General features: G+C 50.6%; 1 protein-coding gene across 7 annotated transcripts in view; it reads left to right on the forward strand.

The window, feature by feature from the left end:
- The window catches only part of SPNS3 (sphingolipid transporter 3 (putative)), a 55,186-nt gene that overhangs the window by 17,156 nt on the left and 13,383 nt on the right, over positions 1-24,647 (forward strand). For all 7 annotated transcript variants that reach the window (XR_002517937.2, XM_021928586.2, XM_021928584.2 and 4 more), the window contains one exon: positions 3,443-3,632. Coding sequence is in view for 6 of the 7 variants with exons in the window: in XM_021928586.2 (XP_021784278.2) it covers positions 3,443-3,632 (190 nt within the window). In the remaining variant the exon portion in view is untranslated. The remainder of the gene's footprint in view (positions 1-3,442; positions 3,633-24,647) is intronic.

The following is a 24,647-nucleotide window of genomic DNA, read 5'->3' on the forward strand; positions in this document are numbered from 1 at the left end:
CCTTAACCCCGGCCTCCCCACTGCCTCCAGCGGCTGCTCTTCCGCCTCCGTGCGCTTCCCTCCTCCGCTCTGACCCTGTCCTGGTGGGTCCTGGGGGCTCCTGGGGATGCTGTCCTCTTCCCTGGAGCCCCATCCTCCCCCAGGGTTTTGGCGACACTCGTCCTCTGCTGACTGCACCTGCGCCTACCTTCTCCTTCCCTCCTCCTCCTTCTCCTCCTTCCTTTGCTCTTCTCTTCTCTTTTCTCTCTTCTCTTCTCCTCTCCTCTCTTTTCTCTTCTCTCCTTCCTTCTCTCTTTCTTTCTCTCTCCCTCCCTCCCCCTCTCCTCTCCTTCCTCTCTCTCTCTCCCTCCCTCCTTCCCTTCCTCCCTTCCTTCTCTTCTTTCTTTTTTGAGTCAAGGTGTCACTCTGTCACCAGGCTGGAGTGCAATGGTACAAACAGTTTGCTGCAGCCTCGACCTCCCAGGCTTAAGCAATCCTCCCACCTCAGCCTCCCAAGTAGCTGGGACCACAGGCACACGCCACCATGCCTGGTAATTTTTTTTTTTTTGAGACAGAGTTTCACTCTTGTTGCCTAGGCTAGAGTGCAATGGCACAATCTTGGCTGACTGTAATCTCTACCTCCTGGGTTCAAGTTGTTCTCCTGCCTCAGCCTTCCAAGTAGCTAAGATTACAGGCATGCGCCACCACAACCGGCTAATTTTTTTTGGTTTGTTTTTAGTAGAGATGGGGTTTCACCATGTTGGGCAGGCTGGTCTCAAACTCCCGACCTCAAATGATTGGTCCGCCTCAGCCTCCCAAAGTGCTGGGATTACAGGCGTGAGCCACCTCGCCCGGCCTGACTTACAGATCTTTAAGGGCTCTCTTGGCTGCGAGAGTCTGTGATGCTGGGAAGGCCCTGTGTGGATGGAGGGAACGTGAAGGGCTTCGTAGCTGGGCCATGTCCTCTGGCTGCACCTCCCGTTCAGGGGCTGGTGGGGGTGCTTTTTCAGGCAACCTGTCTAGATAATCAATCCTAAGTCTCACGATTATCTCGAGAACCTGCCAAGGTCAGCTCAGACCAGGACTCAGAGGCAGCCAGCATACATCTGGGATTCGGGTCACTTGACTAGGCTGAGCCAGACCTTGCACAGCTCGGAAGGCTGGGAAGGTTTGCAAAGCTCTTCTTTCTTTCCCCCCTTCCCTCCCTCCCCCTCCCGGCCTCCTCCCTCCCTCCTTCTCCTTCCTTCCTCGATCCTTTTCCTTCCCTTCCTTCCCTCGTCTTTGCTGGCATCGACCCGCTCACCGTGCCCCACCGTCTGCCGATTCTCCTGTTTCAGTTCTCCTGACCATGTTCGCCACCTCAACCACCGCACTTCACCTTATTTGCTACATCGGTCGGCATGGACCAGTCCCGCAGAGCCGTCAGTGCTGGCCAGGAGCTTGCTCAGAGGACAACAGGGAGCTACTGAGAGGCTGGAAAGATCCTGGTTAGACTGGTGTTTTCAAGAGTTCACTCTGGGCACAGTCTCAGCGTTCCCTTTGAGCTCCTTTATTTGTTTTGTTTTGTTTTGTTTTGTTTTGTTTTTGAGATGGAGTCTTACTCTCTTGCCCAGGCTGAAGTGCCGTGGTGCGATCTCAGCTCACTGCAACCTTCACCTCCCAGATTCACGTGATTCTCTTGCCTCAACCTCTCAAGTAGCTGGGATTACAGGTGCCCACCACCATTCCCAGCTATTATTTTTTTTTTTTTAGTAGAGATGCGGTTTTGCTGTGTTGGCCAGGTTGGTCTTGAATTCCTGACCTCAAGTGATCCACCCACCTCGGCCTCCCAAAGTGCTGGGATTACAAGCATAAGCCACCTCACCTGGCCCCTTTGAGCTCCCTTAAAAGGAGGCTGGAGGTTGCAAAATAGACCAGGAGGGTGAGGATGTATATTCAAATCCTAGTCTGTCATTTACCAGCTGGGTAATCTTGGCCTTGACCTTTCTCAGCCTCTCCTTGCTCATCTGTCCATCTGGGAATTGTAGGAGGAATCCGTGAGTTCACTTGCTCAACATATGTCTCTCGTGTGCCAGGCTCTATGCTCCCAGCATAAAGTCAAGAGAGGAAACCAAACCTGTTACTGTTCTCTAGGAATTCCCAGGCCAGCGAATGAACCTGATGACAGACACAGAAGGTGCTGTGGGAACTGATGGGAGTGAAGGGATCAGCCAGGGAACAAAGGAAGGGCATCCCCAAGTAGGCTGTGCTGGGTATTGAAGGATGAGTAGGAGTTTGATAGGTCAAAAACTAGTGAAGGGTGTTCCAGGCAGAGGAATGAAAGTGTGTGGTTGGGAGTCGGGAGGGCAGAGCAACTAGTCTGGGGGAAGAAAATAGAGCTAGGACCTGGAGTTGATGTGAGTCAGAGTCAGATCACGAAGAACGATGTACATCTTATGGAACTGGGGACAAATCTAGTGGGTGTCTGAGAGCTGGTGGAGAATTGTAGGCAGGAGGTGGGCGGGGACGTGGTCAGGTCTGTGTTTTTAATTTTATTTTTAGAGACAGATTCTTGCTCTGTTGCCCAAGCTGGAGTGCAGTGGTATGATCATAACTCACTGTGGCCTCGAACTTCTGAGCTCAAGTGATCTTCCCGCCTCAGCCTCTTGAGTAGCTGGGACTACAGGTGCACGCCACGAAGGCTGGATCATTTAAACATTTTTTGTAGAGATGAGATCTTTCTGATCTTGAACTCCTCCCACCACAGATCTCCTGCCACCACAGAATGCACTCTTGGGGAGCCTGCGTGGCGGTTATTTTGGAGGGACAGGTCTCCACAGGAAGGATGTACAAGGGGAAGCGAAACGGAGTAGAAGTGGGTCTAAAAGTGGGTGGGAAAGGGACGGAGGTCAGGCAGGGGCTGCCTGAGGGGGATTCAAAGACAGGAAGTGGAAGGATGGGATTCAAGGAAGGAGGGCGTGTAGAGGGCCCAGACAAGGGCCGGGTGTATCACTGGGGCTTAGTAAATACATGTTCGCTTGCCTCCATTTCTCTTAGTACTGGGAGTTGCAAAGAGAGAAGGTTGGGGCCAGAGTGAGATCTTGGAATTCAGATTTTGAGTGGGCAGTTTTGGGGGATGAGAGGGAAAGGGTCAATGGAGATGAGGCAGGCTGGGACCTGGGGTGCTGGGCGATCACCCACATGGCCAGTGGGATCCCCAGGATGAAATAGGGGATGAGGTAGGAAAGGGGCTGGGGGAGGGCAGTGGGACATTGGTCCCTGGTCAGGGTCCCCAGGTCCTGGGAGCATCAGTGATGAGGGTGGGTAAGGCCTGGGTCAGATCAGAGGCCCACAGCCATATTCCCTGTAGACACCAGATCGTGCCCTTGAGCCAAGGGGCTAAACCTGGGGCTAGGAGCAGGGTGAAAGGTCTCCATGCTGAGCTCACCCAGCTGACCAACGCCTCTGTGTTCTCTCCCATTAGCCTGATTTTTGGGTCATTGACCATCATGACCGGCGTCATTGGGGTCATCTTGGGGGCAGAAGCTGCGAGAAGGTACAAGAAAGTCATTCCAAGAGCTGAGCCCCTCATCTGCGCCTCCAGCCTGCTCGCCACGGCCCCCTGCCTCTACCTGGCTCTCGTCTTGGCCCCGACCACCCTGCTGGCCTCCTATGTAAGTGAGAGCCTCTATGGAGGTGGGGACAGGGTCGGGGGATGAGGAACTCCTGTTTCCATGGCTCACATTGTGCCCGGCCTTTACACACATTATGTTGATCTCTCCTTCTGGGTAGAGCTTATCCCCGTTTTGCAGATCAGCAAAGAGAGGCTGGACGCGGTGGCTCACGTCTGTAATCCTAGCACTTTGGGAGGTCAAGGCCGGCCTGGCCAATATGGTGAAACCCCGTCTCTACTAAAAATATAAAAAAATTAGCTGGGCATGGTGTTGGGCACCTGTAATCCCAGCTGCTCGGGAGGCTGAGGCAGGAGAATCCCTTGAACCCGGGAGGCGGAGGTTGCAGTGACCTGAGATTGTGCCGCTGCACCCCAGCCTGGGCAACAGAGCACGACTCCATCTTGCGGGGGAAAAAAAGAGAGAAGCTTACCAGGAGTTCCACAGTGAGGAAGGGGCAGAACTGGGATTTGAGCCTGAGCTTTTCTGACTGTAAAAGGTGTCCTCTGAGCATTGGATTAATGTGTTAGTTTGAGAAAATAGGACTCATTTATTGCCAGGGCATATTGTGGGTCCAAGAAGAAATAGAGCAATTCTCCCCAGGTTACAGAGGAGGGAAGCAAGGCCCAGATTGGTTACGGCCAATGTGGATGCTGCTTTAAGGGCGATAATCACGGTAATATCAAGTATTCCATATCCACATCCCATCACACCTTTTCATGGGCCTCACACTCTGGCCGTGCCAGCCACGTGGGCACACTGCCTTCCCAGACTTTGCACGCGTGCATTTCTTCCACCGAGAGCAGCAGTTCGTCTTTTGTGCATCCCAAAATCCTCCTTCTGCAAGACTCAACTCAAAGTCAGCTTCCTCCAAAAGCCTTCCCGGACCGCTCTATCCTCACGCCAGAATTCATGTTCCTGCTTGGGCTCAGTGCCTGTTTGGCTCCCATGAGGCACCGAGGTGTATGGGGCCTGTCCAAAGACAGGGGGCCCAAAGGGCGGGGGACCAGAGCTGGAGGGTCCCTGTGTGCAGCTGTGTCCCTGGCTCCCCAAAACCCCAGCCCTGCCTGACCCCCAACATGGGAAAGGGCCACTGCTTCTGGGAAACTGACACCAGCCCAGCTGGAAGCAGAGGGCCTAGACCTCCCCTCCTTTCCCAGATCCATGGCCCCGGGCCCTGTGGCTGCAGACAGGGCCCATACGCGTGTGCACCAGGTTTACTCAGCAGGCCGGATTTTGGAAAAGTAAATCAGCCATAACTTCATTGTCCTCACACTAGTTTGACTGCTTCAGCCCACCGCCAGCCCAGAGCCCATCACTTCTCCAGTCACATACGAACCGTGATCTGGTCCCATTGAAATAAAAACTTTGGCTGCTTGAATTTTCTTTTTTTTTTTTTTTTTTGAGGCGGGTCTTGTTCTGTCGCCCAGGCTGGAGTGCAGTGGCCAGATCTCCGGCTCACTGCAGGCTCCACCTCCCGGGTTTCACGCCATTCTCCTGCCTCAGCCTCCCGGTAGCTGGGACTACAGCCACCACCTCGCCCGGCTAGTTTTGTATTGTTTGGTAAGAGGCAGGGGTTGCACACGTGTTAGCCAGGATGGTCTTGATCTCCTGACCTGTGATCGCCCGTCCTCGGCCTCCTAAAGAGATGCTGGGACACAGGCTTGAGGCCACGGCCTTACCTTCTTTTGAGACTGAGTCTGGCTCTGTTGCCAGGCTGGAGTGCAGTGGCGTAATCTCCAGCTCACTGCTAACCTCTGCTTCCTGGGTTCAAAGTGATTCTCCTCAGCCTCCCAAGTAGCTGGGATTACATGGGCCACCATGCCCAGCTATTTTTTAAGTACATTTTATTTTATTTATGTATTTATTTTTTGAGATGGGTCTTGCTCTGTTGCCCAGGCTGGAGTGCAGTGGTGCCATCTCCAGCTCACTCTGACCTCCACCTCCCAGGTTCAGCTGATTCTCCTGCCTCAGCCTCCTGAGTATCTGGGATTACAGGTGCAGCCACCATACCCAGCTAATTTTGTATTTTTAGTACAGATGGGTTTCACCATGTTGGCCAGGGATGGTCTTCAACTCCCAACCTGCGTCATCCACCCAGCTTCAGGTTCCCAAAGTGCTGGGACCCTGTGTGAGAGCCATATTGCCTGGCCCCAAATAAAGTTTCTATCCAGGACCAGAAAATTGCCTTGGGAAGAGGTGGGGCTACAGTTGGGTTTTGTTCTCCTTGTTCCATCTTCCACCCCACATCCCTGACATCCCCCCTCCCCTTGCAATTCTATCCCCTCCAGAGATGAGCAGGCAAGGGAGGATGACTGAGAACAGGCCGAGTACTGTCAGTGTCCGGAGTTGATTTCACCCTCTGTCAGTGCCCCCCATGTGGCAGATGCTCAGAGGCTGGGTGTGGGGGGCTTCTGTGGGCATTTTGGGGTCTCTGGCCCTGGTTTTTACTTTGTCCAATTCCCTGAACCAAGGGTTGCCTTTCCAGCCAGGCCGTCTTGCCTGGGTGGGCAATCCTGCAAGGGGCCCCCCCTCATGAGCACCGTGTCTCCCTCCGCGGTGTCCATGTGACCCCTGGAGGAGGTCAGGAAGGGAGGCCTCCGCCACTGCTGCCCTCTCCTCCCGACACCAGGGCTACTTCATCTGGCATCCCACACCCGCGGAGCTTCCCCTGAGAGTCAGGCCCCAGGGTCCATTCTCCCCGAATGCCAGATGACATGCGTCTGGGTGTCCTGAGGACGTCTTCTGTGCACGCCCCTCAGGCTGTCCTGGTATAGGAGGCTTCGCGTTTAGCTAGCGTCCAGCCAGGGAGAAAGGGCAGCTTCCTTCTTGGCAAGCACTATCCCTCATTGCGTTGAGTATCATCTAGGCCCCTCCACTCCCAGCTTAAGAGTGCAGAACTCTTGGCAGTAGCGGTGGCTCTGCGCCTGTAATCCCAGCACTTTGGGAGGCTGAGGCGGGTGGATCACGAGGTCTGGAGATGAGACCATCCTGGCTAACGGTGGAAACCCCGTCTCTATTAAAAATACAAAAATGGCGGGCGGTGGCTCAAGCCTGTAATCCCAGCACTTTGGGAGGCCAGTAGGTGAATCCACAGAGTCAGGAGATGAGACTATCCTGGCTAACATGGTGAAACCCGTCTCTACTAAAAATACAAAAACTAGCCCGGTGATGGCGCCTGTAGTCCCAGCTACTTGGGAGGCTTGAAATGGCGTGGCATTTTCCAGAGCGAAGGCTTACAGTGAGCTTGAATCAGCCACTACACTCAACCCTGAAGGAGAACACAGTGAGACTCGTCTCAAAAAAAAAAAAATACAAAAATTAGCAGTGAGTGGCCGAGCACCTGTAGTCCCAGCCTGGGATGCTGAGGCAGGAGAATGCGTGAACCCGGAATGGGAGCTTATGATAAGCTGAGATCCAAGCATGCACTCCAGCCTGAAGTGACAGAGGCGAGACTCCGTCTCAAAAAAGAGTGGCACTCTTTATTCATTATTTATTAACTCTTTTAGAGATGGGGACTCTCACTATGTTGCTTAGACTGGTCTTGAACTCCTGTGCTCGAGCAATCCTCTTGCCTCAGCCTCCTGAATAGCTGGGACTCCAGGCGTGCACCACCACACCCGGCTAATTTTCAGTAGGGATGGGATTTCACCATGTTGCCCAGGCTGGTCTCGAACTCCTGTCCTTGAGTGATCTGCCCATCTCAGCCTCCCAAAGTGCTGGGATTACAGGCGTGAGCCACCGCACCTGGTCAAGAGCGGAACTCTTTCAATAAATCCTCCCCCGAGCATGACTTCTATGCAAGCGGGCGGGGGCCACGTAGGATAGCCCCGTTCTCTCTCGCCGAGTCCTGAAGGTGTGCTGGCACCTCTCTTGAAGTGTGGGCGCTGCTCATCCCTTGTTCTCAGCCTCAGGTCTCTGCGGAAATTCCTGAAGACTAGAAAGTCTTGTCATTCTCTTCTGCACATGCTCTTATTTAGTCCTCTCAACGGACACTTTTGTGAGGAAGGTTTTTTCTTTTCATATTTTATTTTATTTTTTGAGACAGTCTCTCTCTGTTGCCCAGACTGGAGTATGGTGGCACGATCTCGGCTCGCTGCAACCTCCACCTCTCAGGTTCAAGCAATTCTCCTGCCTCAGCCTCCCCAGCAGCTGGGATTATAGGCACCTGCCACTAATTTTTTTTTTTTTTTTCCAAGACAGGGTCTCTCTCTGTCACCCAGGTTGGAGTGCAGTGGCACAATCTCAGCTCACTGCAAGCTCCACCTCCCGGGTTCAAGCAATTCTCCTGTCTCAGCCGTCTGAGTAGCTGGGATTACAGGCCTACGTCACAACGCCTGGCTAATTTTTGTATTTTTAGTAGAGATGGTGTTTCACCATTTTGACCAGGCTAGTCTCGAACTCCTGACCTCAAGTGATCTGCCTACCTCGGCCTCCCAAGGTGCTGGGGTTACAGGCATGATCCACCACACCCAGCCACACTTACGCCACTTGACGGGTTGGAAAACTGAAGCCCACAGATAGAATCAGGTAAATAGTGGGACAGACAAAACTCCAACACATGGCTGGGTGCAGTGGCTGACGTCTGGAATCCCAGTATTTTGGGAGGTCAAAGTGAGAGGATCACTTGAGCTCAGGAGTTAGAGACCAGCCTGGACAACGTAGCAAAACCCTGTCTCTACAGAAAATTAAAAAATTAGTTGGGCGTGGAGGCACATGCCTGTAGTCCCAGCTACTGGGGAGGCTGAGGCTGGAGGATTGCTTGAGCTTGAGAGACAGAGGCTGCAGTGAGCTCTGATCATGCCACTGCACTCCAACCTGGGTGACAGAGCAGGACCCTGTCTCAAAACAATCAAACAACCTTCAACTTGGCTGTGACTCCTCCAAAGTCTGTGTCCTTCATAGTGCACTGAACCAGAATCAGAGCTGGGCACACCCCAGGCACTAGCAAATACCTTAATGCTTATCGACTGAGGGAGGGGACCTTCACTTCTGGCTGGTGGGAGCTGATGGGGGCTGGTGGGGCCTGACCTCGCAGGGAGGCTGAAGCCCAGGCAGATGGAGGCCCCATCAAAGCTGTCCCTGTACCAGCCAGCTGGAGCTGGGGGCCCCCTGCCAGCCCTGCTTCTGCCACTGTCTTGGTTGGTTCTGGGAGGTGGCTCCTTGGCAGTGTTTCGGGGACACAGCTGCCCCCCTCCACCCCCTGCACCCTGCAGCCTGGCGCAACTCCAGAGCTGGTTGGCTCATCTAGAAATGACATTGTGTCTTGGCCGCCAAAGCCAGCTGGAGAAACTCTTCTTCAGGCCTGCCCTGGGGATTGGGACTGAGGGGCAGAAAGGCGGGCAGGGCTAGGGTGTATCCATCCTCTGGCGCTGGGAAGCTGCTGGGTCTGGCATGGTATCCACCAACGCTGAGCCTCTGTGGCCAGAACTCTAACCCTCCAGAGGTGCTGCCATCCTGCCCCCACCCCATGGCTCTGTCTGTGCCTCCGTAGAATGCTCGGATGTTCTGACCTCAGATTCAGGCTCCAGTTCCTCCTCCCCAGCAACTGTCAGTCGCGAAGCCCTTGACCTCTCCCAGGCCTGTCCTCTCCTCTCTGTCCTCTCTGCCCTTCCCTGGCTCATGCCTTGCTGTCTTTCTCCAGAACTGTTCTAGAAGGCACCTTCCTGGTCTCCTTGTCTTCCTGCTCATCCACCACAATCTGTTCTGTTCTTCACACACTGCCAGAGTGAGCTAGCTAGCTTGCTTGTTTTTTCTCTTTCTTTTTTCTTTTCTTTCCTTTCCTTTCCTTTTGTTTTCTTTTCTTTCCCTTCCCTCCCTCCCTTCCTTCCTTCTTCTCTCTTTTCTTTCTTTCTTTCTTTCTTTCTTTCTTTCTTTCTTTCTTTCTTTCTTTCTTTCTTTCTTTTCTTTCTCTCTCTCTCTCTTTCTTTCTTTCCCTCCCTCCCTCCCTCCCTTCCTTCCTTTCCTTCCTTCCTTCCTTCCTTCCTTCCTTCCTTCCTTCCTTCCTTCCTTCCTTCCTTCCTTCCTTCCTTCCAGACGGGGTCTCCATGTGTTGCCCAGGCTAGTTTTGAACTCCTGGCCTCAAGCGATCCTGCCCATGCTGCCTCCCGAGTAGCTGGAATTACGGGCATGCATCACTGTGCCTGGCTTACAGAGTGAGCTTGCTGACACCACCACCCTTCCCTGCTCAAAAGCCTTGCATGGCTCCCTGGTGCCTCTGGAACTAGGCCCAGCCCCTTATCCCAGCATTTAAAGCCCCTCGTGAACGTCCCTGATAACCTTGGGAGCCTTATTCCTCCACTGCAGTCCTGCCACACAGGCCCCCTCTTGGTTCCCTAGTCATGCTTCCCCTCTCCCTCTTTCCCCATCCTCACTCCCTTCTCCAAGTGTCCAAAGCATTCTAGGCCTTCAAGGGCCAGCTTACCACTGTCTCTTTATGAATTCCTCCCTGGTTGCTGGGCCTGACCCTCTCTCCCTCCTCTCTTTAGTGCACCCAGCATTGTCTTCCTGGGGTCTTGGTTACGTACGTTCTGACTCCTCTCCCAGCCCTGTCTGTGATTTTTAGCAGGGTCCAGGTCTGGTTCTAATCTTTCTCTGTACTCCAACTTGAAGCACAGTGTCAGGCACATGGATGGGTGGGTGAGGTAAGTCACTGCTGGCTGAGTGAAGAGTCGAGTGACAAACTGTTTGTATTCATTTGTTTATTCAACCAATATTTATTGATTGCCAATTAAGTGGCATACTAGTTTCAATGCTATAGATATAGGTGGCTGGCTGTGGTGGTTCACACCTGTAACCCCAGCACTTTGGGAGGCTGAAGGAGGCGGGTCACCTGAGGTCAGGAGTTCAAGACCAGCCTGGGCAACACGGCAAAACCCTGTCTCTACTAAAAATACAAAAAATTAGCTGAGCATGGTGGTGCATGCCTGTGGTCTCAACTACTGGGGAGGCTGAGGCAGGAGAATCGCTTGAACCCAGGAGGTAGAGGTTGCAGTGAGCCGAGATTGCACCGCTGCACTCCAGCCTGGGCAACAGAGCGAGACTCCATCTCTAAATAAATAAATAAATAAATGCCATAGATATAGCAGTGAATAAAACAGATAAAAATGTCTCTGTCCCGAGGGAACTTACATTCTAGTTGGGGAAGAAAGATAGCAAACAAGATATATAAGTATTGTGAATTTTATTGTAAAATTCAGAGTATTTCAGATAACAATAAAGGCTTAGGAGAGAAGTATTGTTGGGAAGGAAATAGAGAGAGTGTGAGTATTGGGAGGAGAGGGTAGCAATTTTTTGTAGGGTGGCCAGAGAGGCCTCACTGAGAAGGCAGTTGTGGAATAAAGACTTGTAGGGGGTGAAGTAGTGAATTATGTGGATATTCGGGGGAACAGTGTTCCAGGCAGAGGGAACAGCAACTGTGAAGGCCCTGAGTCAGGAGTATACCCAATGGGTTTGAATAACAACAAGGCAGCTACTGTGATTAGTGCAGAGAGAGAAGTGGGAGAGGGAGGTGGGGACAGAGAGATGATGGGTTCCAGATCATGTAGGATGTTGTGGGCATCGGGTGAGATGGAGTTTTGTTCTAAGAAGTGGGACATGTGGCTTTTGTCTTCCACATCTATTAAAATGGTCATGTAGTTTTATCCTTTATTCAATTTCTACAGTTTATTACATTGACTGATATTTATATTTATATTTATATTTATATGTTTAACCAACCTTGCATTCCTGGGATATATTCTCCATGGTCATGGTGGGTAACCATTTTTATGTATTGCTGGATTTGAGTTGGTAGTATTTTGTTGAGGATTTTTGCATGTGCATTCGTAAGAGATATCAGTCTGCAGTTTTCTTGCGGTATCTTTGTCTGGTTTTGGTATCAGGGTAGTGGCCTTGTAATGAGTTGGCAAGTGTTCCTTCCTCTTCTGTTTTTTTGGAAGACTTCATGAAGAATTTGTTAATTCATCTTTAAACATTTGGAAGAAGTCACCAGCAAAGCCATCTGGTTCTGGGCTTCTGTTTGTGGAAAGTTTTTTGATTGCTAACTCAATATTTACTCGTTATAGGTCATTTCAAATTTTCTATTTCTTCTTGAGTTGTTTCAGTAGTTTATATCTTTTTAGAAATTTGTACATTTATTCTAGGTTAATCTAATTTGTTGGCACACAATAGTTGATATAACAGTTCCTTCTAATTCTTTTAATTTCTGTAAGGTGAGTAGTAATGTCCCCCCTTTCATTCCTAATTTTAGTAATTTGAGTCTTTTATTTCCTCAGTCAGTTTATCTAAAGGTTTGTCTATCTTGATAATCTTTTCAAAGAACCAACTTTTGGTTTCATCAATTTTTCTCAATTTTTTTTCTATTATTTGCTTTTTTTTTTTTTTCTTTTTCCTTTTTCTTTTTTTTGAGACAGAGTCTTGCTTTGTTTCCCAGGCTTGAGCTCCTGGCTTCAAGCAATCCTTCTGCCTCAGCCTCCCCAAATGTTGGGATTATAGGAGTGAGCCACCCCATCTGGCTGGCTTATGTTGAGTAGAATCATTCTGGCTACTCTGTTGAGAACAGACCTGGGGGCAAGGGCAGAAGCAGAGAGGAGTGAGGAGGCTGTTGCTAAAATGCAGGTGAGATGATGGGGTTTGAACCAGAGTGCCAACAATGGAGATTGTGAGAGGCAGTTGGATTACATATGTATTTTGAAGGTAGAGCTATTAGAATTTCCTGATGAATTCCAGGAGGGGTATGAAAGAAGAGTCAGAGGTGAGTTCCAGGTATTGGCATGAGCAGCTGGAAGCGGGGAGGGTCCATTAACTGAGGCAGGAAAGTGAGCAGGAGCAGCAGGTGTTTTGGGGAAGGTCAACAGCTTGGTTTTGTACATTCTGGGTTTGTTGACGGAGGCTGACATCCAAGTGGAGGTGTTACTAGACAGGTGGATAGAGGAGTCTGAAGTCCAGGGGATATGGAATCATCCCTAAAACTTCAAAGGGTGAGAACATTTTTGGGGAGCAAAGGAGTCAGTATTAGAATGGGTGTCCAGGGTACTGAGGAATTGACTTCTGTTGGTCTTCAAAATATGATGTCGCTTTACCTTCTTCATCCATCCATCCATCCATCCATCCACTCATCCATCCACCCGACCATCCGCCCACCAATCCATCCATCCATCCATCCATCCATCCATCCATCCATCCACCCATCCCCACCCATCCACCCATCCACCCATCCACCCATCATCCATCCATCCATCCCACCCATCCACCCATCCACCCACCAATCCATCCATCCATCCATCCATCCATCCATATCCATCCATCCATCCACCCACCTACCCATCCACCAATCCATCCATCTATCCATCCATCCATCCATCCACCCATCCATATCCATATCCATCCATCTACCCATCCACCAATCCATCCACCCATCCATCCACCCACCAATCCATCCATCCATCCATCCATCCATCCATCCATCCATCCATCCACCTACCAATCTACCCATCCATTCACCCACTCAGCAGTCCATCCATCCATCCATCCATCCATCCCTTCACTTCTCAGATTGCTGGAACCAAAGTCCTTCCTGCATGATTTCTGCTGTTGAAGGAGTAAGTCCTGGGGAGATAGGCTCCAAACTCTTCTTGGGAAGGGCCCATGGGAAGGTAGGCATGTGTGCTAGTGTGTGTAGGCATCTAATATGAGTGTGTATTCTTGTGTGTATACGTTAAAAGGAATATACTGGCTGAGCGTAGTGGCTTATGCCTGTAATCCCAACACTGTGGGAGGCCAAGGAGGGTGGATCACTTGAGGTCAGAAGTTCAAGACCAGCCTGGCCAACATGGTGAAACCCCGTCTCTACTTGAAATACAGAAATTAGCCGGGCATTGTGGTGGCACCTGTAATCCCAGCTACTCAGGAGGCTGAGGCAGGAGAACCGCTTGAGCTCATGAGCATGAGCCTGCAGTGAAGCCGAGATTACCACTGTACTTTAGCCTGGGCAACAAAGCAAGACTCTGTCTTAAAACAAACAAACAGACAAACAAAAAGAAACCCTGACTATACTAGCCAGGCACGATGGCTCATGCCTGTAATCCCAGCACTTTGGGAGATCAAGGTGGGCGAATCACTTGAGGCTATGAGTTCGAGGCCAGCCTGGCCAACATGCCCTCTCCCATGCCCCTGTCCCCACTAAAAATTTATTTAAAAATTTAGCTGGGCATGGCGGCGTGCACCTTTAATCCCAGCTACTTTGGAGGCCGAGGTAGGAGAATCACTTGAACCTGGGCAGTGGAGGTTGCAGTGAGCTGAAATCATGCCACTGCACTCTAGCCGGGTGACAGGAAAGAGCTCCACTTCAATAAAGTAATGAGATTTTGGTACATACAATGTACATTTAGCACGAATGAATATACATGCTAAATGTACATTGTATGTACAAATAGATCTATTTTAATTTGTGTGTGTGTGTGTGTGCATGGTGTGTATGAGTGTGTTGACGTGTGCTGTTTTGTACACTTGTCTGTGCATGAGCGTGCACACCCACCTCAGGACATGCAGAGAACCGCGTAGGATGTGCCTGTGTGCACATGTGCGTCTGTGGCTAAGTATAGCTTTTCTCCTGCTACTTTTGTGCCTGTAACTGCATTGTGTAAGAGGACATTCTTTGGTCGCGACTGCAGGTTCAGTTCCCCAGATTTCCTGAAGTAGGGGCCAAATCATGCTGCTTGTTTCATGGAAATGTGCTTTTCTGAGAATATAAAGTCTGGTCTGGGGCCTTCCCTGGGGGAGCCCATGCCCCGTGGCCACCTACAGAAACAGAGGGTTCCATCTCTTCCATCTTTCCAGTCCTCTTGGCAAGGGAAGTGGACTTCTCGGCTGTTAATTAGGGTCCAGACACGCACACAGCAGGTCTTGGCTTATGCCACCTTCCTTGGCCTTCTTCCCAGAGCTGCTGCCCTTCAGAGGAGAAGGGTTTGTGCTCAGAGGAGGGTCTGCACCCAAAGCAGGGCCTCCACTGTCACTGACCTGGTGGCTGAAGGATGTGACTGAACGTCGGCTATCCCCCCTTAAGTGGGCTTTGTGGTCAAGGTGGAGGGACAGGAGTGGGGTGTGGGAGGGAGCATGCCATGATGTGTCTGAAAGACCTGGACATCATTCCTTCTTCTTTCCTTATCAGTTGTGTGACTTGTGTGACCTAGGGCAAGATCTTTTGATTCGAGCCCTGTTTGCTTAGCAAGAAAATGGGAGTGCTACTCCTCACCTCTGGGCTTCCTTAAAGAGATAAGCAAACTTCTGAGCCTGTTTTTTTTTTTTTTTTTTCCTGAGACAGAGTTTGCTCATTGACAGGCTGGAGTGTGCATCTGGCCCACGCAACCTCTGCCTCCCAGGTTCCAGCAATTCTCCTGTCTCAGCCTTGAGTAGCTGGAATTACAGGTGCACACCACTACAACCGGCTGATTTTTGGTATTTTTAGTAGAGATGGGGTTTCACCATGTTGGCCAGGCTGGTCTCCAACTCCTGACCTCAGGTGATCTGCCTGCCTTGGCCTCCCAAAGTGCTGGGTTTCCAGGCGTGAGCCACCACGCCTGGCCGAGCCTGTTCTAATTACTATGCATATGTAACAAAACTTAATGGCTTGAAACAACAAAAACATTTATTTTGCTCACATATGTGCAGTTTAGGCCAGGTTGGAGAGCAAGAGGGGATGACATCTCTTTTCCACTTGGTGTTAGCTAGGCTGGATAAGGGTGAGGGGCTGGATCATCAAAGTGGTGGGGCCTGCCTGGCAGTCGATTTAGCTATTGACTGAGCCCTTAGCAGAAGCCGTTGGCTGGTACACCTGTCTGTGGCCTCTCCGTGTGGTCTGTGCTTCCTCACAGCATGGTGGCCAGGTTAAACAAGGACTGATGTTCTGAGATAGTGGGCCAGGTAGAAAGAACTGGGTTGCCTTTTTGACCTACCCTTGAAAGTTACCATAAATGTAACTTGCATTCTCTGCATGCTTTTTTTTTTTTTTTTTTTCACCTGAGCACAACTTTCTGCTCAAATTAGTGGGGCAAAGAAATGGACTCTAGGCCATGCGTAGTGGCTCACGCCTGTGATTCCAGCACTTTGGGAGGCCAAGGCGGGAAGATTACCTGAGATGAGGAGTTCAAGGCCAGCTTAGCCAACATGGCGAAACCCCATCTCTACAAAAATACAAAAATTAGCCTGGCATGATGGCAGGTGCCTGTAATCCCAGCTACTTGGAAGGCTGAGGCAGCAGAATCACCTGAACCCAGGAGGTGGAGGTTGCAGTGAGGCAGGATCGCCACCAATGCACTCCAGCCTGGGTGAGGGAGTGAGACTCCATTTCAAAAAAAAAAAGTAGAAATGGACTCTATCTTTTGATGAGAGTATCAGTGATCTGCAAGAACTTGTGGAATTGGAAATATTGCAATGGCTATCTTTGGAAAATGCAATCTCCCATCATGCCCCAGGGATTCCTTCTCTACTGTCCTCTGGGCCCTGCTGACATCTGACATCTGACATCTGACATCTGACATAGGAAAGTGTGTGTGTGCACAGTGGCGAAGCCCACCAGGGTGGGTCTCTGGTTCCATGCTGCTCTTTTGGTCTCACAGGTGAGAAACCTGGACTCCCTCACACCCCTGCTTGGCCCCATGGGCTGAAGGAGCAGATGTGCTTGAGGCCTCCAACGGCCAAGCCTATGGCCATGGCCAGGTGGCTGAGAGGCAGGTCTCCACCAGGAAGAGCAGCAATGTCCACTCACATATGAAATATTTCCCCAGCACCTCCTCTTTGCCATATGCTGTTCCAGGCACTGGGGTACAGCATGAACAAAGCAGGCAAAAGAATGTGTGTGTAATACAATTAACATGGAAAATCAACACCATAGGCTGGGCACGGTAGCTCATGCCCATAAACCCCAGCACTTTGGGAGACCGAGGTGGGCAGATCACGAGGTCAGGGGTTTGAGACCAGCCTGGCCAACATAGTGAAACCCTGCCTCTACTAAAAATACAAAAATTAGCTGGGCGTGGTGGTGTGTGCCTGTAATCCCAGCTATTCAGGAGGCTGAGGCAGGAGAATCGCTTGAGCCCAGGAAGCAGAGGTTGCAGTGAGCTGAGATTGTGCCTTTGCACTCTAGCCTGGGTGACAGAACGAGACTCTGTCTCAAAAAAAAAAGGCCAGGCACAGTGGCTCACACCTGCAATCCCAGCACTTTGGGAGACCGAGGCAGGCAGATGTCGTGAGGTCAGGAGTTTGAAACCAGCCTGGCCAACATAGTGAAACCCTGCCTCTACTGAGAATACAAAAATAAGCAGGGCATAGTGGTGGGCACCTGTAATGCTAGCTACTAGGGAGGCTGAGGCAGGAGAATCGCTGGAACCTGGGAGGCAGAGGTTGCAGTGAGCCAAGATTGCGCCACTGCACTCCAGCCTGGGTGACAAGAGCAAAACTGCCTCTCGACAAACAAACAAACAAACAAACAGATACCATAGTATGTTAGATGGGGATGAGTTCTGTGGAGAGCAACAGCAGGGAAAGCAGATAAAGAGAACGACAGGAGCAATGCAAGGGGCCGGGGAGGCCTTGTTGAGACAGTGACATTCCAGGAAGAAGTGTGGGAGGAAGCCATGCGGGTATGGGGTGGAGCAGGGAAGCACAGTCCATGCGGAGGACAGCCTGTGCAGAGGCCCTGAGGGAGAATGCATGACTGGCGTGTTGGGGAAATGTGGCTGGAATGGGGTCAGCCGGGGAGCAGTAGAGGCGATGAAGTCAGAGGTCACGGTGATGGGGGAGTGAGGGTGTGGATCGTGGAGGGCCTTGTACGTAGATTCACTCTGGCTTCCCATATCACTGACACTGGAAGCCACCAGAGTGTCCAGCGCAGAGGTGAGAGGATCCGACTTCGGGGTTGTATCTGGTATCTACTACTGCATAAAAAATCAACCCAAAATTTCGTGGCTTAAAACAATGCCCAATTATTTCTGATTCCGTGGCCTGACTGGATGGTTCCTCTGCTGGTTTGCCTGTGGCCACTCACGTAGCTGCTTTCCTCTGGACGATTACTGCACTGGAATGTCCACGCTGACCTTACTCACCTCTGGCTGCCCCATGGGTCCCCTTCGTTCTTCTCTGTGTGGCCGCTCATCCTCCCCTAGGCGAGACCAGCTTCCTTACATGACCATCTCAGGGCATCTAAGACAGCAAAAGTGGAAGTTGCAAAGTCTGTTAAGCCTCAGGCCAGGAACTTGAAAAGCATCACTTCCACCTGATTTATTTGTTTTATTTATTTGTTTGTTTATGACAGAATCTTGCTCTGTCACCCAGGCTGAAGTGCAGTGGTATGATCTCGGCTCACGGCAACCTCTGCCTCCTGAATTCAAGCGATTCTCCTGCCTCAGCCTCTAGAGTAGCTGGGATTACAGGCACCTGCCACCACACCTGGCTAATTTTTGTATTTTTAGTAGACAGGGGAGTTTCACCATGTTGGACAGGGTGGTCTCGAACTCCTGACCTCCAGTGGTCTGCTCGCCTCGGCCTCCCAGAGTGCTGGGATTACAGGCGTGGGCCACTGTGCCCGGCCTCAACTGGACATATTAAGAGGAAATTCGGCTGGGCGCCCAAGGCAAACATGGTGAAACCCTGTCTCTACTAAAAATACAGAAATTAGCCGGGCGTGGTGGTGGGTGCCTGCGGTCCCAGCTACTTAGGAGGCTGAGGCATAAGAATCACTTGAACCTGGGAGGTGGAGGTTGCAGTGAGCCAGGATCACACCACTGCACACCAGCCTGGGCAACAGAGCGAGACTCCATCTCAAAAAAAAAAAAAAAAGCAATTGGGTGTGTATGAGTCTGGAGTTTGGGAGAGAGGTCTAGGCTGGTTATTTCAAGCCATGAGACCAAATGGGGTCACCAAGGGCATGAGCGGGGACCTGAAGCTCGAGCTTGGAGACATTCCACACGTCAGTCATGGCTGTGAATGCACAGTGCTGCCGTGGTGAGGTCAAGGGTGGGACCAACAGTTCACTCTATCATGCTGTATCAAATGACTTTGGTATTTTTATTTGGGGGACACTAAAAAAAAAACAAAACAAAAGCAGAAAAGTGCAGAGAAGACAATAACAGTTATTCATGTTTTCATCTACAAGAGTGAATAATTCTTCACATTTTGGCCTTTTTGCTTCCATATTTAATTAGGTAACCGTCATTCCATATATGTGTCTGTCTATCCATTCACAGGCTTATGGGTAGGTAGAAATAGTTTTATTAAACTGGAGTCATATGGTAGCGCAATTTTTAAAAACAGATTTATAGAGATACAATTCATGTATCAGGCTGGGCGCAGTGGCTCACGCCTGTAAACCCAGCACTTTGGGAGGCCGAGGCAGGTGGATCACTTGAGGTCAGGAGTTTGAGACCAGCCTGGCCAACATGGTGAAACCCTGTCTCTACTAAAAATACTAAAATTATGGGCTGGGCATGGTGGCTCACGCCTGTAAACCCAGCACATTGGGAGGCAGAGGCGGGCAGATCACGAGGTCAGGAGATCGAGACCATCTTGGCTGACACAGTGAAACCCTGTCTCTACTAAAAATACAAAAAATTAGCCAGGCGAGGTGGCGGGCGCCTGTAATCCCAGCTACTCGGGAGGCTGAGGCAGAAGAATGGCATGAACCCGGGAGGCAGAGCTTGCAGTGAGCTGAGATCCGGCCACTGCACTCCAGTCAGGGCAACAGAGCAAGACTCCATCTCAAAATAAATACATAAATAATTTTTTAAAAAGTACAAAAATTAGCCAGGTGTGGTGTTAGGTGCTTGTAATTTCAGCTACTTGGGAGGCTGAGGATAAGAATCGCTTGAACCCAGGAGGCAGAGGCTGCAGTGAGCCGAGATCACACCACTGCACTCCAGCCTGGGCGACAGAGCAAGACCTTGTCTCAAAATAATATTAGTAATAATTCATATATCAGACAGTTCACCCAATAAAGTGTATAATTCACTGGTTTTTAGTACATCCACAGAGTTGAACAACCATCACCACATCAATTTTAGAACATTTTGCTCACCCCAAAAAGAAATTTCATGCCTATTAGCAGTCACCCCCATCCCTCCAATCTCTCTCTCTGCTCCCCAGCCCTGGCCCTAGGCAGCTGCTAAATCTATTTTCTGTCTTTATAGATTTGTCTGTTCTGGATAATTCATATAAATAGAATCATATAACATGTTTCATTTATATGAATCCACTTGCAGAAACTGAAGTGAAATCAAAGGAATTAAGTTTGAATTAGTTGTAAAACCATGGACTTATTGATAAATACGAGCTTTGAAAGAGGACACCAGCCTTCTTCTACCTCCTCTCTCCCTTCTCTCCCCAACCTCTGATTTTTGTTAGTTATATTATTAGTTTTACTTTTTCTAGATGTAGAGCATTCACAGTCTGTTGTTGTTTTGTTTGGGGTTTTTTCTGTTCGTTTATTTTTTGCTTTCTTTTTTTGTTGTTGGTTTTTTTTTGCTTTTATTTTGAGAACGAGTTTCGCTCTTGTTGCCCAGGCTGGAGTGGAATGGCACGATCTCATCTCACCGCAACCTCCACCTCCTGGGTTCAAGCGATTTTCCTGCCTCAGCCTCCTGACTAGCTGGGATTACAGACATGCGACACCACGCCCAGCTAATTTTGTATTTTTTGCAGAGATAGGGTTTCTCTATGTTGGTCAGGCTGGTCGCGAACCCCCAACCTCAGGTGATCTGCCTGCCTCGGCCTCCCAAAGTGCTGGGATTACAGGCATGAGCCACCGCACCTGGCCACAGTCTGTTCTTTAAGCATCATCCTGGTAGTGGCTTGACAATAGTTTCCTATTTAAGGAGATTCAAGGTTTGTTATCAGTCTGTTTACACAGATTCTTTATTCCTGAGTTCTTTATTTTGCTTCAACTCCTAACTGGGTAGATTTTATGATTAAGGAGTTTTTATCCACCCCCGTCCCCCAAAAGGCTAGAGAGTTTATTTTCTTTTGGTTCATTTATGCATGAGATTGTCTTTTCTTTGATATTTATTTATTTATTTATTTATTTTGAGACAGGGTCTTACTCTGTCACCCAGGCTGGAGTTCAGTGATGCAGTCATGGCTCTCTGCAGCCTCAACCTCCTAGGCTCAAACGATCCTCCCACCTCAGCCTCCCGAGTAGCTGGGACCACAAGCACGCACTACCACGCCCAGCTAATTTTTCTATTTTTCGTAGAGACAGGGTTTTGCCATGTTGCCTAGGCTGGTGTCAAACTCCTCAGATCAAGTGATCCACCCTCCTCGGCCTCCCACAGTGCTGGGATTACAGGCATGTGCCACTGTGCCCGGTCTGAATTAATATTCTTATTGCATTGTTTTATAACTTGAAGCCAATATAAAGAATTTCCTTCTGCTCCTTCTCTTATCACCTATCTTTTAGGTTGGATTTTTTTGTTTGTTTGTTTGTTTTGTTCTTTGAGACAGAGTCTCACTCTGTTGCCCAGGCTGGAGTGCAGTGGCACAATCTCAGCTCACTGCAACCTCTGCCTCCTGGGTTCAAGCAATTCTCCTGCCTCAGCCTCCCGAGTAGCTGGAACTACAGGCATGCTCCACGACACCAGCCAATTTTTGTACTTTTTAGTAGAGATGGGGTTTCACCATGTTGGCCAGGCTGGTCTCGAGCTCCTGACCTCAAGTGATCCACCCGCCTCGGCCTCCCAAAGTGTTGGGATTACAGACGTGAGCCACTGTGCCCGGCCAGGTTGGATTTTTTTCTCCTTGTCTCCCTCCTTTCCTTCCTTCTTTGCTTTTCTACAATATGTATCCAGAGTTTACACACTGAATGATTTTCATCTGAGCTGGGTGTGGGCAGCTCTGCGCAGAAACTGGATTTGCTTTGATAGTAGTGTCGTTGTGTGGTAGCATGAGTGACTTCGTGTCTTTGACTCTCCCTGCCTTCTCTGTGACCATTCCGTTGTCCAAAGGCAATGCAGTTTGAGTTGAGCTTAGGCTCTGCAGACTTTTGTGTTGCCGGAGGGAAATGCAGGGCTGAGGCAAATGAGGCATCTGTAAAAACACCTGGGTTCTCTGCTCTGTCTTCTGGGATTCAGGTAAACGCTCTATAACACGGTTCATTCTATTTAATTACTGGGTGCATTCCCCTCTGAGACGGGGGTTGCCCTCGGGCCTTGAGTGGAGTCAGTGATTGGAGTCATTGTTGGCTTTCTCTGGTTTTACTAGTCTCTCCCCAGCAGCTTTCCCTGCTGGCTCTCAGGGACACCACTCAGTTTATTTCCCTCCAGATATGGGGGTTTTAGTGAATGACTGTGGGGAGGGAAAACCTAGAAGGGTAATACCCTCTTCTACAGAATCGTCTGCTCTTTTGCTTGGCTGCCAATTTTTTTTTTTTTTTTTTTTTTTTTTTTTTGAGGATCTTGCCATTCACCCAGGCTGGAGTGCAGTGGTGTGATCATGTCTCACTCACTGCAGCCCCAACCTCCCAGGCTTAAGGGATCCTCCCCGCCTCAGCCTCTGGAATAGGTGGGACCACAAGTGCATGCCACCATGCCTGGCTAATTTTTAAATTATTTATAGAGATAGAGGCTATGTTGTCCAGACTGGTCTTGAACTCCTGGGATCAACCAGTCCTCCTGCCTGAGCCTCCCAAAGTGTTGAGATGACAGGTGTGAGCCACTGTGCCTGGCTCCCAGTAGGGAATGTTTATTTCGCTAGGTTTTGTTCTTTTCTTTGGTAAAAAAAAAAAAATCACTTCTTTTCTGACTTACTATTTTTTGCTTCTGCGTGGAAACTTAAGTCTATGACGCAACTTTCAATCCTCCATCTTTGCACAGGAGTTGACCCTGGTGATCTTGAAGGCTGCTTCCTGCCCAAACCTGATCATAGCTCTGAGATCCCTCCTTGCCCAAGGAGAGATGTGGCCACCACTGCACACAGCAGAGCCAGCGTGGCTGTCACTGAGGCCTTTAGATCCAGGAGAGGACACTGCCCTTCCCAGCCTTTTTTTTTTTTTTTTTTTTTTAAGAGAGAGTCTCACTCTTTTGCCCAGGCCGGAGTGCAGCGTCAGCCTCCCCCTCCCAGGCACAACCGATTCTTCTGCCTCAGCCTCCTGAGTAGCCGGGATTACAGGTGCCCGTCACCACACCTGGCTAATTTTTGTATTTTTTGTAGAGAAGGGGTTTTACCATGTTGGCCAGGCTGGTCTCGAACTCCTGGCCTCAAGTGATTCGCCTGCCTCGGCCTCCCAAATTGCTGGGATTACAGGTGGCAGCCACCGTGCCCGGCCCCTTCCCAGTCCTGAAGACTCCTGCGTGAGGACCTGGGATGGAGGCCTGATAACTGCCCATCTGGTGTCCACAGGGAAGCTTGCAGGGTGGTTGGCAGAGATCAGCCAGGATGTAGTCCACCATAGCTGTCCTCAAGGGGCAGCCCAGGATGCAGGGGGTGGCTGTGGGATCTGCTCTCTGGTCCCTGGAGTGGTGTGGAAAGCTGGGCTATATGAGCTCCCCAACTCTGGGGAACGTTCCTATCGCTTCCCAGACTTGGCCCTTGGGGAACCTCTCAGATAAGCCCTTTCTACCTGACTTTCTGGGCTGGAGTAACCAGGCCCCACCAGGCGCTGTCTGAGAGGGGCTGAGACAGGCCCACTCATCCTTCCTCTGAGGGCCCCACAGCTCTGCCAAGATGTAACAGGTGTCTGTTGGCTGGCAGCATGGCACACCAGGAGAGCACACAATCTCAGCCGAATTCTCTGGGAGGACGCAAAGCTTTTGCTCCCTTCACTGCCTCACTCCCCACCTGCCTGCTCACTGGCTTGTTGGGCTGCCGCCGGCCCCTGGAAACCAGGTGGTGCCCTTGTGCCCCAATGCCAGTCCTTGCAATTACAGGTTGGCAAGCCCAGGGACAAAGCGTGCCAGACGGTGCAGCAGCTTGCTGGCGGCTGGTCTGTGTCCTGGGGCCTGTGTCCTGACTGGCTCAGGCAAAGAGCTGGTCCGTGAGAGAGGAGGCTTGGGTCTCAGCTCTGCCCCGGGCACAGCGAGCCCCCAGGGGATATTGGCCTTTTCCCTTCTTGGTGGGCCCAGAATCCATTCTTTGCAGTTCAGAGTCAGTTACCGCCCAGTTGGAAGACTGAGCTGAACCAAGATTGAAGGCACTGCCCCTGCCACCCCACAGGGGCTGACCGTTTCTGCCTGCTTCCTCCTCCTGCCAACCTGCGTGTGCAGGTGGACAAGAGGAGAGGAATGTGTGTGTGAAGATCTAAGCGTGCGCACATCCACTCTTGTGCATGGATGTGCACAAGAGTGAAGACACAGCATGTTTGTGTACGTGTGTGTGTGTGTGAGCATAATTACTATACTTATTATGAGACCACAGGTATGCATGGGTACATGCCAGGTTGTTATTCGGCAAGTCCACCCCAACGAGCCTGTGCCATCATCTTTCTGATGTATAGCCATCATCTTTCTGGTGCCCTTGCCACACATGTTTTGATAGTTTGAATGGCTCCCCATTACCTACATCTGTACGTAGTTGTGGCGTGTGAGTTCTTCGTGTGTATCTCAGGTTGTGGGTGTCCGTGTGTGGGTGCTTGTGTGTGAGTGTGCTTGTGTGTTGATCTCGTGTGCACGTGTGGGAGGCCTTGGCTGTGCGTGCGTCTGGGCATGTGCACGCGGCCGCGTGCGTGACAGTGTGAGCATGGATACCTATGTGTGTGGGTCTCTGTGGCCGGGGATGACTAAAGCCAGGGACATTTATCATCACTTTCCTAGCTCGAGGGGGGAATTATCTTGGTCTGGAATGGCAGAGGCCAGGGACTGAGGGGCTCCATGTTTCTCAGGCTCCAGGCAGTGTTCCCAGGCCCTATCTCCCAAAGGGATCTAAGTCAGGGTGCAGGGAGGCCACACAGACTCGGAGGAGACAGGGGCAGAGTCAGATTTCTCTTTCGGAAGTCCCCTCCGGGCTGGTGTCTGGAGGGATGGTGGGGCCTGGGAAACT

Source organism: Papio anubis, chromosome 17 (assembly GCF_008728515.1).
Source record: "Papio anubis isolate 15944 chromosome 17, Panubis1.0, whole genome shotgun sequence".
In the NCBI taxonomy this organism is placed as follows: Eukaryota; Metazoa; Chordata; class Mammalia; order Primates; family Cercopithecidae; genus Papio; species Papio anubis.